A 13656-nucleotide genomic window follows, 5' to 3' on the forward strand; every position below is an offset into this window, starting at 1 on the left:
ATTTTCGGGTATTCCTGACCTACCTCCACAGGAGCCCCATAATACCACCACTTCCAAGACTCGCAACAAACACAATCACTCACAAATTTGATCACGAAAGTCTATCACGTTCGTTCAACTCCATTACAAGCGTAATCTTATCCTTCTATTAGAATTGTGGGTCAAGCATTACCAACCTAGACATCACGAAGTAAAAGCAAAATAATTCTTGTACATTGCATAAATATTAGGACACCTACCCTGTGTAGAACAATTGTCAGAAACTTTGCAAATTTATTGAAGAACTCTAACAAATTTTACTTCATTTGGTATTTAAAATTAAAGCCAGTGAAAGGTATTCAATCACATTTTCTGCAAATGTGTAACAAACAACAATGCACATACTACTTCCCTTTACCTACATTAAATAAACACCATTCGCAACAATAAAACACCCAAAACACCGCCTGCAATCCCCAGAATCCTCACTTAATAGCACCTTCGAACAACCATCCCCAAAAAGTCCCCACCACCCAAACAGCAAACAGAGACCAAAGCTATCCACCGGATCTTCGCAAAACCCAGGAACTCGGCAAAGAAGTAGAAGAAGCCACGAAGAGTACTGTACACAGGTGGTAACGTCTGCGCCAGTGTGAGCGGCGGCGGTTACCACATTGCTAGAGGGGAGGGATAGGTGTGCGTAGGTAACCACAGGAAGAGAATACTTTCACTGCCAAAGTACGGCTGGGAGCCTTTCAGACAAGGACGAAGAAACTCCGCCACTAGTCAGCCGGACAGGGACGGTGAGAGTGAAACGAGGAGGGAGCGTAGTATCGGTACAGTACACCGCGTGTATCGTTCTTCCGAGTGTCATTACCGATTCCCTGGCGGTCACTCGGCGATCGTCTAGTTACCGGTGAGCTCGATCGATCCACCGAAACCTCGGCCGTTCGCGGGCCTCGTCGCTGCAACTGGACCAGGAAGGCAGATCCTTTCAACATCCCCCCTCTGTCGACCGAGTTACGCGCGCTACCGATCCTCTGGAGAAACGATCGAATTAGTCGCGCGATCGGCAACGATCCATGTCGTGGAGCCACGCTGGATTTCATGGGAAACGTTCCACGAGACGGAGCTAGCGGAGAAGGTCGAAGGTAAGGTTCAGAAAGAATTCGAGTGTGTGACGGGGATCCTCTGACAGAGAAAGTCCAAATCGGTTTGTACAGTGATTAATCGATTCGGTGAAGGGGCAGGTGGTTCGGACAGCTGAAATTTGTGTTTCATTGTAGTGGATGGGTTTTGTGAAGAGTTTAGTCTGATGGGCAGGTTGGAGGAGTCCTGAGAGAGAGGATGCAGGTGATTTCGCGAAGACGAAGGAGGTCGTTGTAAATTTTGTTACGGGGAGCAGGTTTGCACGCGGCTCGATCGCGATTGCTTTTTGTCGCAGTCATAAAGTGGCGGTTAGGGTGCTAGGAACTGTTAAGCGGCGGATGCTTTGGACGACCACAGAGGAATCAGTGGTCCCTTTAGACCTTGGCGATTATTCTGCTACAAGCATTTTGGACGATACTCGCTCCTTTTGTTTGAGGAATTTAGTTTTTCGATTTCTAAAGCTTTCGGTAGTAGTATTTAATATTGCACTTGGAAATGTGACGCGCGGGTCCAGGAAAACCCAGGTGAAGCCGTGCGAGGGTTAAGGTCGCGTGTTCGTTGTAAAGTGGCGGGACCGTGAGTGGATAGAGGCGGGAGGACGCGCCATTGCGCGCGAGAAAATTCAATAGACGTAATTGATTGTGTAAGAACGAGAAGTCCGTGCGCGGTAGTTTCGGATGGTCGATTGGAAAATAGAGACGGCATTCGAGGTGAATTTTAACGTCGAGAACGCCGGGGAACTAGGGAATGAAATATTCATGCTGGCGACCGGAAGCCCAAGGTTGCAGAGCTGTGGAGTAATGTCTTCAGAGGCCTTTCGCTTTCGTTATGTACTGGAGTGGCAAGATTATAAGGAAACTCCTCGTGTCGTTTCGCATCAGAGAAATTTGGAAAATGTCTTCTTTTTTAATTACGTCACTGTAGCACAGGTTAGCACATGTGTGGAATTTAAAATGTGGCGGTGGAATTTTTTAGAAATTTCTTGAGTTAAAGAGTTTAGATTTTTACTGGTGCCCAGTAATGTAAATATCCTCGAAACTTTCTTTTTTCTCTAAATAATTGCTGTTTAGTACAGATTTGCATATGTGCGAAATGTAGATTGTAGAAATGGAATTTTTTAAAATTTCTGTTAAATTTTATATGATTTACAGTTGCTACTAGTGAAATTGTGAAAGTCTTAAATAAATTGTAGAACTTCGTGTGCTTCCAAATTACATATTTTTAAGTGAAATTTTTGTTGACCACGGGGTTTGAAAAGTGAATTGTATTGATTAGACTTTTGTATTGAGAAATTTGTATTATTTTCAGTGTTCGTGAGATTGATAAGTGCACAATTTTCTGACACGTGTAATTTCCGAGCAGACGATGAGTATACTGTGTCTGGCTCTTCGTTCGAAATATTTGGGACCGGTTTTATGGATATTACGCAACTTACGAAATTCAGGCAAAGGATGGACCTACTTTCATTACTTTCAACCTTATTTCCTCTTTTACTCCTTCAAAAAATAGCAAATATCTGTCCATGCAGGTGTAATAAACAATCATAAATCACGAATACTCGTTTCCATTGTAGTAATGATTCATATTGAAGCTATAGTAAAATTATATTGAAGGTACGTACATTCATGCTAGATAAAAAAAACTATAAAGAATTTTTCATGTATTCTACTTAGAGCCCTTCTATATAATAAACATATAAGTCTCTAACAATACAAGTACAGGAGATCTCGATTATTCGAATACTATTTAAGTATCCAAACGAAATCGAAGATTTGTCTTTCATCTTAAAGCAGAAAGCGTTTGTGTGTTTGTCTGCCATCTAAAAACTTTCGAACGGTAAACCCTGGAGTTACGAAATGTGTGCCAGCCCATTATGCCTAGCTGAACCAGATAAATGTGACTATTTTCACAAAAAATAAATTAAAAAAATGTTATAAAATCAGAATCTAAATTTCGGGCGAAGCCGAGTAGTAAAGCTAGTTTTCTATGAATCAGTTTCTGTTCAAGCAGAAGAATTAATTTCCATTTATAATAAATGCCTTATTAATTTCTCAGACCAAACACCCATGGGTCACCAATAATCTATTACTATACCCTAACATTACCTCCATTATTCATCAATTGACATTTACTTGTAACCACATTTGCATACAAAATCTTTCTTCCATTCCAGCAACGCAATACTCCATAAGTACTAATCATTCCTCGCCCAAAACTACGACTCTCCAAAGACCAGAAAAAATTAATATCCACTTTCTTCGAAGAATCAAGCTTCTCCTATACAAACATATCTCCCCATCAAAAGAAACTGTACACACATACCCCTTGTTCAGAGGGAACAGGAAGTCTACCGTAGGCTCCAGCAGAAACTCACATGGCCCCATGGCGTCGTGAAAACAGCCGTCAAAACTCTCTTACCTGAAACAAAGAAAACAGATTTTACAGATACAGGCGTCGCTAAATAGCAACGTTTACTCGAACCAATGATTTTATCGCGTGGCAAGCACGTTGAGCGTTTCGAGGAGCCCAGACTGTCAGGATAATTATTACAGTACGCACAGAGATCACTTAAGCCTGCATACTAGGACAGAAAAATAGCTAGTGGAAAACCTCCTTCCGCGGCCCAACCGGCGAGCAATTTCAGAAAGAAAAGTTCTGGCTAGCTTCCGCGTTACTTTCTTACGGGATCCATAAATTCAGTGACAACAGAAACGACGCCCTCTTGTTCCTTCCTCTTGCACGCCCGCGTTTCCTATTCCTGCGACCACCGACCGGAAGCCGCCACTATTCGCGCGGTTCTGGAGGGCCATTTCGATGTACATAGTGCATTATAGTAGCAGAAGAATATTGCTGTTCTGACTACCAACATGAAGTTTGGTAAACATGTTAACAAATATACGAGGTAACTATGTTTTTCTCTAATAACTCGAAAACGGTGAAAGATATGAAAAATCTTGAAGATACCGAAATTGTTTAGCGTGAAAATACAAACAATTTTTGTTTTGGACATTTTTTTGTAGGACTGAACGGAAAGCAGATATCTTGAATTAAATGGCGGCACGGTTTTCTTTCTTTCACTGTTTTGATCCAACATAACGCACTGCTATGTAGCCCTGCGCGGTCGAACGGGTCTATTTAACTGTCTACGGATCTCTCTACCTTCTGCTTCCTCGTAATCATCATTCGACTGCGTTTCCCATGGCAAGTTGAACGGTGATTTGCAACGGGGCATCTTGAAACTTTCTCGGGTGAAGAGAGTTTGGTTCTTCTTGAAGAAAATTGTGCGTTCTTTGGCGTGTGCGCGTGTGGCGGAAAAGTGTTCCAGTGATTGCTGATGCAAATCTTGGGGCAATTTTACGATCTAGATACGCGACGGAGCTTTTTATCGAACCTCGTGGCTGTTCCGATTATAATCGTGATCGTGTGAATAGATTTGTTTCCTAATGTTCTTCTTTTACATTTAGAAATCATTTCTCAGTTATTTAGCGTTTCCATTGAGTTTTTTATACCTTGGTGCGATGCATGCAGATTTCCCGGTTTCTTTTATTTCTTTATTGCTTGTCTCGTGAGACGATTTAATCGTCACTTAACTCGGGCAGTTTGAACTGTTGAAAGTACATAACTATGGAGTTTAAGGGGGGATTCTCGTGTAACAACCCCTTGAAATTTGATTTTTTAAAAAAAAAAAACTATTGTTAATATTGCATTTAACTCTTTTCGGATATAGGTGCTCACAAGCTTCCACAATAATTAATAAATAATAAGAAGGATCGACATGAAAAAATATTTTCTGCAAGTTTAAAGATGCCTCATTATAACCCAAAAGAGTTTAATCCAATATGACCAACAGTTTTTCAAAAATAAAAATCTTAAATATGAGTTACTTTTGAAGCTGTTAGACGAGAATCCCCCCTTACGAGTGTAAACAGGTATTTCGATAATTTCTCGTAATAATTGTAGCTTGAGAGAAATAGACGTTAGAATAGCGAGGAGCATTATATCCTCACACAATCGAATTTCAATTTCAGATTGATAAAATAAGCCTCTACCTTCCAGATAACACTATTGCGGCTAATTCCAGGTACTTCGGCTGTTTCTATTTCATTTTAACCGACTGCTTCTGAATTGATCAATGCTGGAAGTCAGATTGCTTCCGAAGTGTTTCACGGTTCGCTGATGACTGACTAATGAGAGCCTGGCCACTCAGGTTGCTCCAAATGCCGATTTCTAACCGACTTCTGACTAACTAACTCGTTTTGTCGCCGCGATCTCCCTTTCATCGTGTGTTTTCCTCAGAAACAGCGACGGAAAGAAGGTAGAGCCTGTCTCAATGTGGAGACGTTTAATATCACGAAAAAAGCGATTCAACATTCACTTAGCTTGAATATCTCCAATTGGCAATGAATTAAAAATTAAACACTCGAGACTTTCAAATGGCTTAGGAACGTTATAGTGGCTCGTGTATATTTCAGTAACAATGGAATTGCTTCAAATTTTAGACGAGGATTCCATTCGACGGGTTAAACACCAAAGACACTTGGTTTTATGGTGTACTTTCTTCCACGATGCCTGGGTCAGTAGGTATCAATTGGATTCTTTAGAAAATAGTCTGGCAACGTTCTCGCGTCTACTTCCTGATCGTTGCTTCGAGTTGTTTTCACGGTCAGGAAGAGCCATGCGCCATAGAGAGGCTCGTAACGAAGCCAGAGATCAGATGGGAGAGAGGCTACGTAACGTAACCACGGGAGGCTCGTAGAAGGAAACGAGCGTCCAGAGGTTTACATCGATGAAACACTTTCTCCTTTCCCTGTTATGAGATCACCATCTCGGTTTTCCATCGGCAACGACATAATTCCGACGATTCGCTGGCTGGCTTTTCGCGGCAGACACTTCTGTGTCTAACGACTGGCATTTCACAGATGTATACATAGTGTTCCTGATTAAAAAATTCTCGTCCACGATAATGGTTATTCGTAACCAAAAAAAAAATCTGGTCATCGATAATCGTTATTCGTAACCGACTTCCATTTGAATAAAAATTAACTTTTTCTCAATGATTTTCTTCGAAAAAATTTAAGAAATAACTATTATTTCTGGTCTCTGATTGATTCCTTATCAAATGAAAATAAGACATGAACCCTCAAACGAACAAAATTTTATTCTATATTTTCGACTTATATTTTTAGGAATCACTTGCTCTTAAACCTCTTCCCTTACAAGACAACGTTTTCGAGAAAATCGATACTGTAAACTCGTCTGGTAAATTGGCAAAATGAAACGGTAAGTATGGCGCAAGTGCGAAGATGAAATAAATTCTTGTGCAAAAATAAGTCGAAATTGTGGAATAACTTTTTTTCGAACACGGCTTCATTTTTCAGAAAACTGAGGTTGGAAGCCATCTAGAATACGTGCACTTGACTGACAACGAAAGTGAAATCGAATTTCTCGAAGACAGTATCTTGATCGAGAAAAGTATTCTATCAGTCACGATCCACAGAATTGTTTCACGTGAAAAAAAAGCGGAATATTTAATTGGCCCAGGGCTCCTCATAAATTATGTCTACTCAATCGTTGAATATTCCTGCTGGTGATTAAAACGTTTAGATATTTCCTGCAGCTTTCCACGTCCTTCCGCGTCGTTCGATTAAATTTACATTGTACACGACACGATCTACCCACGCCAATGATTAAGAATTCCTTTCTTTCGCCATGTGAAAACGCCGAATGAATTAGATGGTATTCATAGCGAACGTTTGCCGACTCAATGAAAGCGCTCTGTCTGTAGGAACAAGCTCGCCATTTTCGATTTGATTAATCGCTTACTTGGAAGGCCGGAGAAATTGATTCCTCGTCATTCTGCTCCTCTAGACATTTTTCTCGCGAAAACTGGAATATATGAATAGGTACTTCTGAATGGCTCATAATTGAGGGGCCCAGTGGGAAACAGGCACGTGCCACTGTTTTATGATTTTAGGGGAAACAAGTTGAAGGAAAAATAATATTTAGTAATTATTATAAGCGGTAAGTACTTGAATTATATGGTAAATGACAACTATTATCAAGTTTTAGTTGCAAAATTAATTTGAATGGGTCACGGGGCATGGGTCCCTTTCCACTACGCATTTCTTGTTTTTAGCGTGAAGAAAGTGTAATATAATTCAGCTTGGTCAAACGTACATGCTACTAGGTATATTAAGAGGTGGTGGAATTATGCTGCATTGCAAAAACGAATTAATGGTGCAAAGAAACGAAAATTTATGCATATGTTGCATGTGTCTGTTTTCCACTGGGCCTCTAAATTTCAAAAGAATGAATTATCAGAGGCAGCGTTAAATTATACAATGATCCGTATCAAGTGACAGATCAGCGTCACAAGATAAATGGAAAGACACTTGGCGGAAAAATTATAGGTACGGTTTGGAGAGAAAGGCGAGCAGAGGCGTGGAATTGTTTTGCAGGTGAAGGTGTGAAGATGTCAGTCAAGGTTACCGTCACGCCTTTAAATGGAACTTCATATTTTTTATCCACCGACAACTGCTCCAGAGGATTCTGACAATGACGAGTGACCGCGTATATTACAAGCATACTCCAGTGATTTCGAAAATAATCTGAAGGAGTTGTAGAATTCTTGACGTGGCAAATATATTTTTCAGATAGCTTAGATATACGTCATTACCCACGAATGGCTCTCGGGATATTTATTTTGAAAATAAATTTGCACGGCGGACCGTTCGGTATACTTAAAAACCGCACGAACCACTTTCACTTGCCCTTTCCTCCCACCCAAGACCAAAATTTACATATTCTTAGAATTCAAATCCACCGCCGAAATAATTTCTAAAATACAATTCCCTCTCGTTTCAGGAGGACGAACCCCTCCATGAACGACCTGCCAGTGACACCCACGACACGATGAAGAAGATGCCCCTGCACGTGCTATTCGCAGCGCATAGGATCGAGAAAATCAGCACGCGACCCCCCGACATTGTCTCCTGATACACTGGGCAGCCCCAAGTGATGACACGCGACCCAACCAAATCACTCGAAAGCCTAAAAATTCGTTCAAGAGAGCCAAAGAAATTCCAATTTGTGAAGCATGGTGTTCAGTACGATAGTAGTAACTTCCGCCCTGAAGGGGGCACTGGGCCTGGTGGGCACGAGCCTCTGGTTAATCCCACTGCTAATTGCTGGTCTGTCTTACTATCGCTACGACCAGCTGGACCCCGAGAGTCGAGCCATAGACAGGTACCCTCTGTACCCCGAATACGACTTTGTAGTAGTGGGTGGAGGATCGGCGGGGGCAGTGGTAGCCAGTCGACTCTCAGAAATACCAGACTGGAACGTCCTGCTGCTGGAGGCTGGCCCAGACGAGAACGAAGTGACGGACGTGCCTTCGCTGGCTGCTTACCTACAGCTAAGCAAGCTGGACTGGAAATACAAAACAGAGCCCACGGGGAAGGCCTGCCTGGCGATGAAGGGTGGCCGTTGCAACTGGCCGCGTGGCAAAGTCCTGGGAGGCAGCAGTGTCTTGAACTACATGCTCTATGTGCGCGGGAACAGGCACGATTACGATTACTGGGAGTCCCTGGGTAACCCTGGCTGGGGTTACGACCAGGCCCTCTATTATTTTAAGAAGTCGGAGGACAACAGGAACCCCTATCTGCAGAGGAGTCCTTACCACTCGACGGGCGGCTACCTGACCGTGCAGGAGTCGCCGTGGAAGACGCCGCTGGTGGTGGCATTCGTTCAGGCTGGAGTCGAGATGGGGTACGAGAACAGGGATATCAATGGAGAGCGGCAGACGGGGTTCATGATCGCGCAGGGGACGATCCGGAGGGGTAGCAGGTGCTCCACGGCGAAGGCGTTCCTCCGGCCAGTCCGACTGCGAAGGAACATCCATACTGCTATGAACTCCCACGTGACTAGAATTGTGATAGACCCGCTGACGATGCGAGCTACCGGCGTGGAGTTCGTGAGGGACGGTCGGAAGCAGATGGTCAGGGCGCGGAAGGAAGTGATTCTTTCGGCTGGTGCCATCAACAGCCCTCAGATCCTCATGCTCTCGGGCATAGGACCCAAGGACCACTTGAGGCACGTCGGGATACCAGTGATGAAGGATCTAAGGGTAGGCGACAATCTGCAGGACCACGTCGGCATGGGCGGTCTGACGTTCCTCATCGACAAGCCCGTGGCCATCGTGCAGGATCGCTTCCAAGCCGCCCCTGTGACGATGCATTACGTGGCTAATGGCAGGGGTCCGATGACCACCCTCGGCGGCGTAGAGGGTTACGCGTTCGTTAATACGAAGTACGCGAACCGGTCCATGGATTACCCAGATATCCAGTTGCACATGGCGCCAGCGTCGATCAACTCGGACGCTGGTGTTCAAGTGAGAAAGGTTCTGGGCATCACTGACGAGGTGTACGATACTGTCTACAGGCCGATATCGAACAAAGACGCCTGGACCATAATGCCCCTGCTGCTCAGGCCCAGATCACGCGGCACAGTTAGGTTGAGAAGCTCCAATCCTTTCCACAGTCCCCTGATCGATGCCAACTACTTCTCCGACCCCGTGGACATCGCCACCCTCGTCGAGGGCGCCAAGATGGCGTTGCGCGTCAGCGAGGCGAAGGTCTTCAAGCAGTTCGGCTCGAGGCTGCATCGCCTGAAATTGCCGGGATGCAGGCACTTGAAGTTCGCCTCGGATGCTTATTGGGAGTGCCATATTCGGCACATCTCGATGACCATTTACCACCCGGTCGGGACGACGAAGATGGGCCCTCCCAGCGACCCCAACGCCGTCGTCGATTACAGATTGAAGGTGTACGGGGTGGATGGGTTGAGGGTGATCGACGCGTCCATCATGCCCACGATGTCTAGTGGCAATACGAACGCGCCCGTCATTATGATCGGGGAGAAGGGCGCGGATCTTGTGAAGAATGATTGGCTGGCCGCGGGGAGTGCGAGGAACAAATGAAATCGATGTACCGGCGACCCTTCTAAGCGGCGAAGTGTCGTTAGGGGTTGCTTTCGAACACTTCCGACAAAACACTGGGACAATACCTTCGATGCTTTTTAGAAAATATGAACGTGGGAACTGTTTGTTGATGATCGATTGATGTTTTGTTAATGAGTCGAATGTTTGCGAAGGCCTTTGCACGCCTGCATTGTGATATCTTGAATATATGTACGTAGTGTATATAAGAATGATATTTTGTTAACGTAACTGTAATATGATTGTAAAGTTGGGAAACGTTTGGTGTGAAATAGTGTATTATTACGGAGAAAGCAAGCTGAGCTAACGATTAAGGAATATGAGTTAGTTTTAAAATTCCAGTTAGGAAGAGATTATGGTAATTAGTGCTATACTTCTGCTAGGAATTTTGTGTTTCTTCATTTTCCAAAATTGAAAGTTCGGAATCTGTGCTAGAAATAGGCAATATCGGCATTAGACTCGACAGTTGATTTTTGCTTTCTCAGCGATTTGAAGAAAACTTTTCACTAACATTATTGTCCTGCAATTGTATGTGGACGAGGAAATTAAGAATCAATGCGCAGGTTATCTGGATTTTTTAAAACCGCTGCGGTTGAATAATATAGATGCAGGTTTTTCCGTCATTTTGCTTCTGCATTGACAAACCCGCGGAAAATAGCACTGAGCATACTTTCTTTCAATTAACATAACAAGTGGCTCACCCGTTAAAATTTCACAATTTTATTGACTTAAGGATTCGCGGTCAATTGTAATTTACCTATTACTCATTATCGAAATTAAAATACAACTTTTCTATGCTTCTGAATTCAGATCAGTACGAAAGAAAAGTCTGTACACGCAGAATGTAATCTGAATGAGTTAATTTCTTTTGACTTTCCACCGAAACGATATTCAGAAAAATATTTTCCGAGCTCGATCCGTGTTTGATAATGTTTACAATCTATTTTTTAACGAGAGAATATTCATGTCTCAGGTAAAATGCGTCGTCTATGTTGTGCCATACTTTATTACGTAACCTCCACGCTGTAAAACTGCAATTAAAAAAATGACGACCTGTCGCACGTTTGCAAACTCGTTTGAAATCGTAACAGAAACGTATAATCCCCTCACTGTACGTTCGTTAAATAAATAATATACAAAAAGCAATGAAACGCGTTACAGTTGAACCCTACGTCACGATGAGATTGCCAATAAATTTCTAACTCGCCGCCCATTCGTGCCTGTGCAAATAAAAAGTTGTGTTCATACCAAAGAGAGGACTCGCGAACAGGGCAAACAAATCAGCTTCCAGGTTTAGCCCTGGACGTTTACATATGAAAATCGAGCGATAAAAGACCATCGCAATATTAATTCGTGCAAATAAATACTCTAAATGAATCATGGGCAAACCAGTTAGCACCATGGAATCGATCACTGTTTACCATTGCATATTCTGAGAATTGTTTACTCAAATTTCAAGAGAAGCGTTACAAACAAGTAAATTCCTCTGCAGCATCAATTTCTGTTGAGTTTACGAATAGACACAGGGTGTATAAAAAATCATGGTAGAGACTTACATATACATACGTAAAAGATAGGCGCTCAAAAACCAAAGTTGACTCGATAAAAAAATATATAAAAAATAAATTTTTACGTTAAACGATCTTATTAAAAATGCACTAACTACATTAAAATGCACAAAAAACTAAAAAAATAATTATTTTCTTGTACTCAAATTTCGATGGTAATATGCTATGAACGCCTGCAATGTTTCAAGATAATTGGATTAGTGGAAGTGAGTCAGTATGTATACAAACATACATACAAAAAACAAACAGAGGATCGAAGCTGAATAAAAAATCGTTTAAACAGAGGCAATATAGGGAACCGAGGATTTCATTTGCAATTCTCCTAATAAAATTGTCACGTTTAATATAATCTCTGCTTATTATGTCGTCAAGCAAAAATCAATTAATCATAGGGAAACTGGTTTGCAACTACCTATATTATACAATGAATGCTTAGATAATTTAAACGAGTAATAGATACAATCTTACAATTCTTAGTCGGAACGCAATACCACGCATATGCTTGATTACCGTTTGAAGAAGATTTCCATATTACGAATAACGGTCAAACTCCAGAACTACAGAAATCCGACGTCATTCGAAATCATTCTAAAGGGTTGCTTCTAGAAAGCAGTACGCACCGAGAATACGTTTTAATTTTTCTCCGTACCACAAGTGGAAACGTGACCTCTAACCTCCGCTGCGTACTGCATAAGAAATGCAGTAATTTATGGTTAAAGTTAATGCAAAACATGTTTCTGCTAGCAATTTTGTAACGACCATTTTTATGCAGTAATTTGTGGCATAATAAAATAGACTAAGGTAATATTTCTTTAGCTTAAACCAGATATGGACAAAATTTTTTAATTAAATAAAATTTCGAACGAATAAAAATTAAAAAAAAAAAAAATTTCGTCATGTGTCGAATATAGTTAACCCGAGTTTACCGGTCAATGATGATCCTTGGCGGCTCGAACGCGAGCCAGAAAATTATTTGACGATTGGTTGAAACGCTCGACGAATAAAAAAAATTAACTTCGTCGTCGAGTAATCTAAAATTAAAGTAACCTTTATTCGATCTGTGATTTAAATAATTTTTTATTTAGTTAATGCCGAACTCTGCCTTAAACAAAGTTCACACACATGTGGAAATATGACTTTAGATGCTTCGTTCAACGTTTACGAAAGTGTATTCGCGTGCGTTTGACCAAATTCACAAAATTCATTGCGTGGTACAACAGATTCCCTTTCCTTATCCTAAGATTCGTTATACCCCTTTAACTGACACAGAAGATACCCCCTACTTCCTTAACTCTTTAAAATAAAATCTAACATAAATTTCTGTATTTCCATATAATCACCTCAAAAACAGACATTTATTTCCTCATATTCTTTCCATCTTCTCCTTCGCTCAAAGGAGAAAGGTGTTTGGCAATTCAATATCGAAATAAAAATACAAGAGATCTGAAATTGTGGAGAATATTACATAATTACTATTTCCCAATAACTGGATACTGCAGTTCAGTATTCTCATCACTTTTTATAGTCCTATCAAAGTTCTGAATTTCCACTGCGGCACGGTACGCGCTAAAATACGAAAAACGAATTTTCATATCCTCGATATAAAAAGCAGAAAGTCTATGTGTGTGCCTTTGTCTGTCGCCTAAAAACTTCCGAACAGTAAACTCTGGGGTCACGGAATGTGCCTCAGCTCATGCCTGGCCAATCCAGACGAATGTGACTATGTTCACAAAAAAAAGAAGAAAAAAATCATACAATCAGAACCTAAATTCCGGGCAAAGCCAGATAGTAAAGGTAGTCCTCGATAAACTCGAAACACCTCCAGGACCGTGCACACAGTCCACCCTGCAACAATACTCCAGATCGATCACACTCGCTGTTTTTTCCTCCACCTATCCCGTTGCAAAGGTCGCATCACCGAATAGCAGGACGAGAAAAAGCGGCCGCAGGCAGCGACCACCGCTT

General features: G+C 42.0%; 2 protein-coding genes across 7 annotated transcripts in view; one reads left to right on the top strand and one right to left on the bottom strand.

Moving 5' to 3' along the window:
* The window catches only part of Flo2 (flotillin-2), a 127999-nt gene that overhangs the window by 101990 nt on the left and 12353 nt on the right, over positions 1-13656 (bottom strand). For 2 of the 5 annotated variants that reach the window (XM_076809057.1, XM_076809055.1), the window contains exon 2: positions 3451-3546. The exons of 1 other annotated variant lie outside the window; for it this stretch is intronic. Coding sequence is in view for 2 of the 4 variants with exons in the window: in XM_076809052.1 (XP_076665167.1) it covers positions 4288-4360 (73 nt within the window). In the remaining 2 variants the exon portion in view is untranslated. Of the gene's footprint in view, positions 1-3450; positions 3547-4287; positions 4625-13656 lie in introns of those variants that run through there. 2 more of the 5 variants (XM_076809052.1, XM_076809054.1) reach the window with 2 other exon arrangements.
* LOC143367349 (glucose dehydrogenase [FAD, quinone]) lies at positions 646-11706 on the top strand. 2 transcript variants are annotated; one of them, XM_076809047.1, is made up of 2 exons: positions 646-1130; positions 7993-11706. In XM_076809047.1, exon 2 carries the CDS (start codon positions 8225-8227, stop codon positions 10103-10105), a length of 1881 nt encoding a protein of 626 aa, XP_076665162.1. In that variant the 5' UTR covers positions 646-1130; positions 7993-8224; the 3' UTR covers positions 10106-11706. The 2 variants fall into 2 exon arrangements, with proteins under 2 accessions (XP_076665162.1, XP_076665163.1); XM_076809048.1 differs by lacking the exon at positions 646-1130 and adding an exon at positions 5395-6049.

Source organism: Andrena cerasifolii, chromosome 3 (assembly GCF_050908995.1).
Source record: "Andrena cerasifolii isolate SP2316 chromosome 3, iyAndCera1_principal, whole genome shotgun sequence".
Lineage (NCBI taxonomy): Eukaryota > Metazoa > Arthropoda > Insecta > Hymenoptera > Andrenidae > Andrena > Andrena cerasifolii.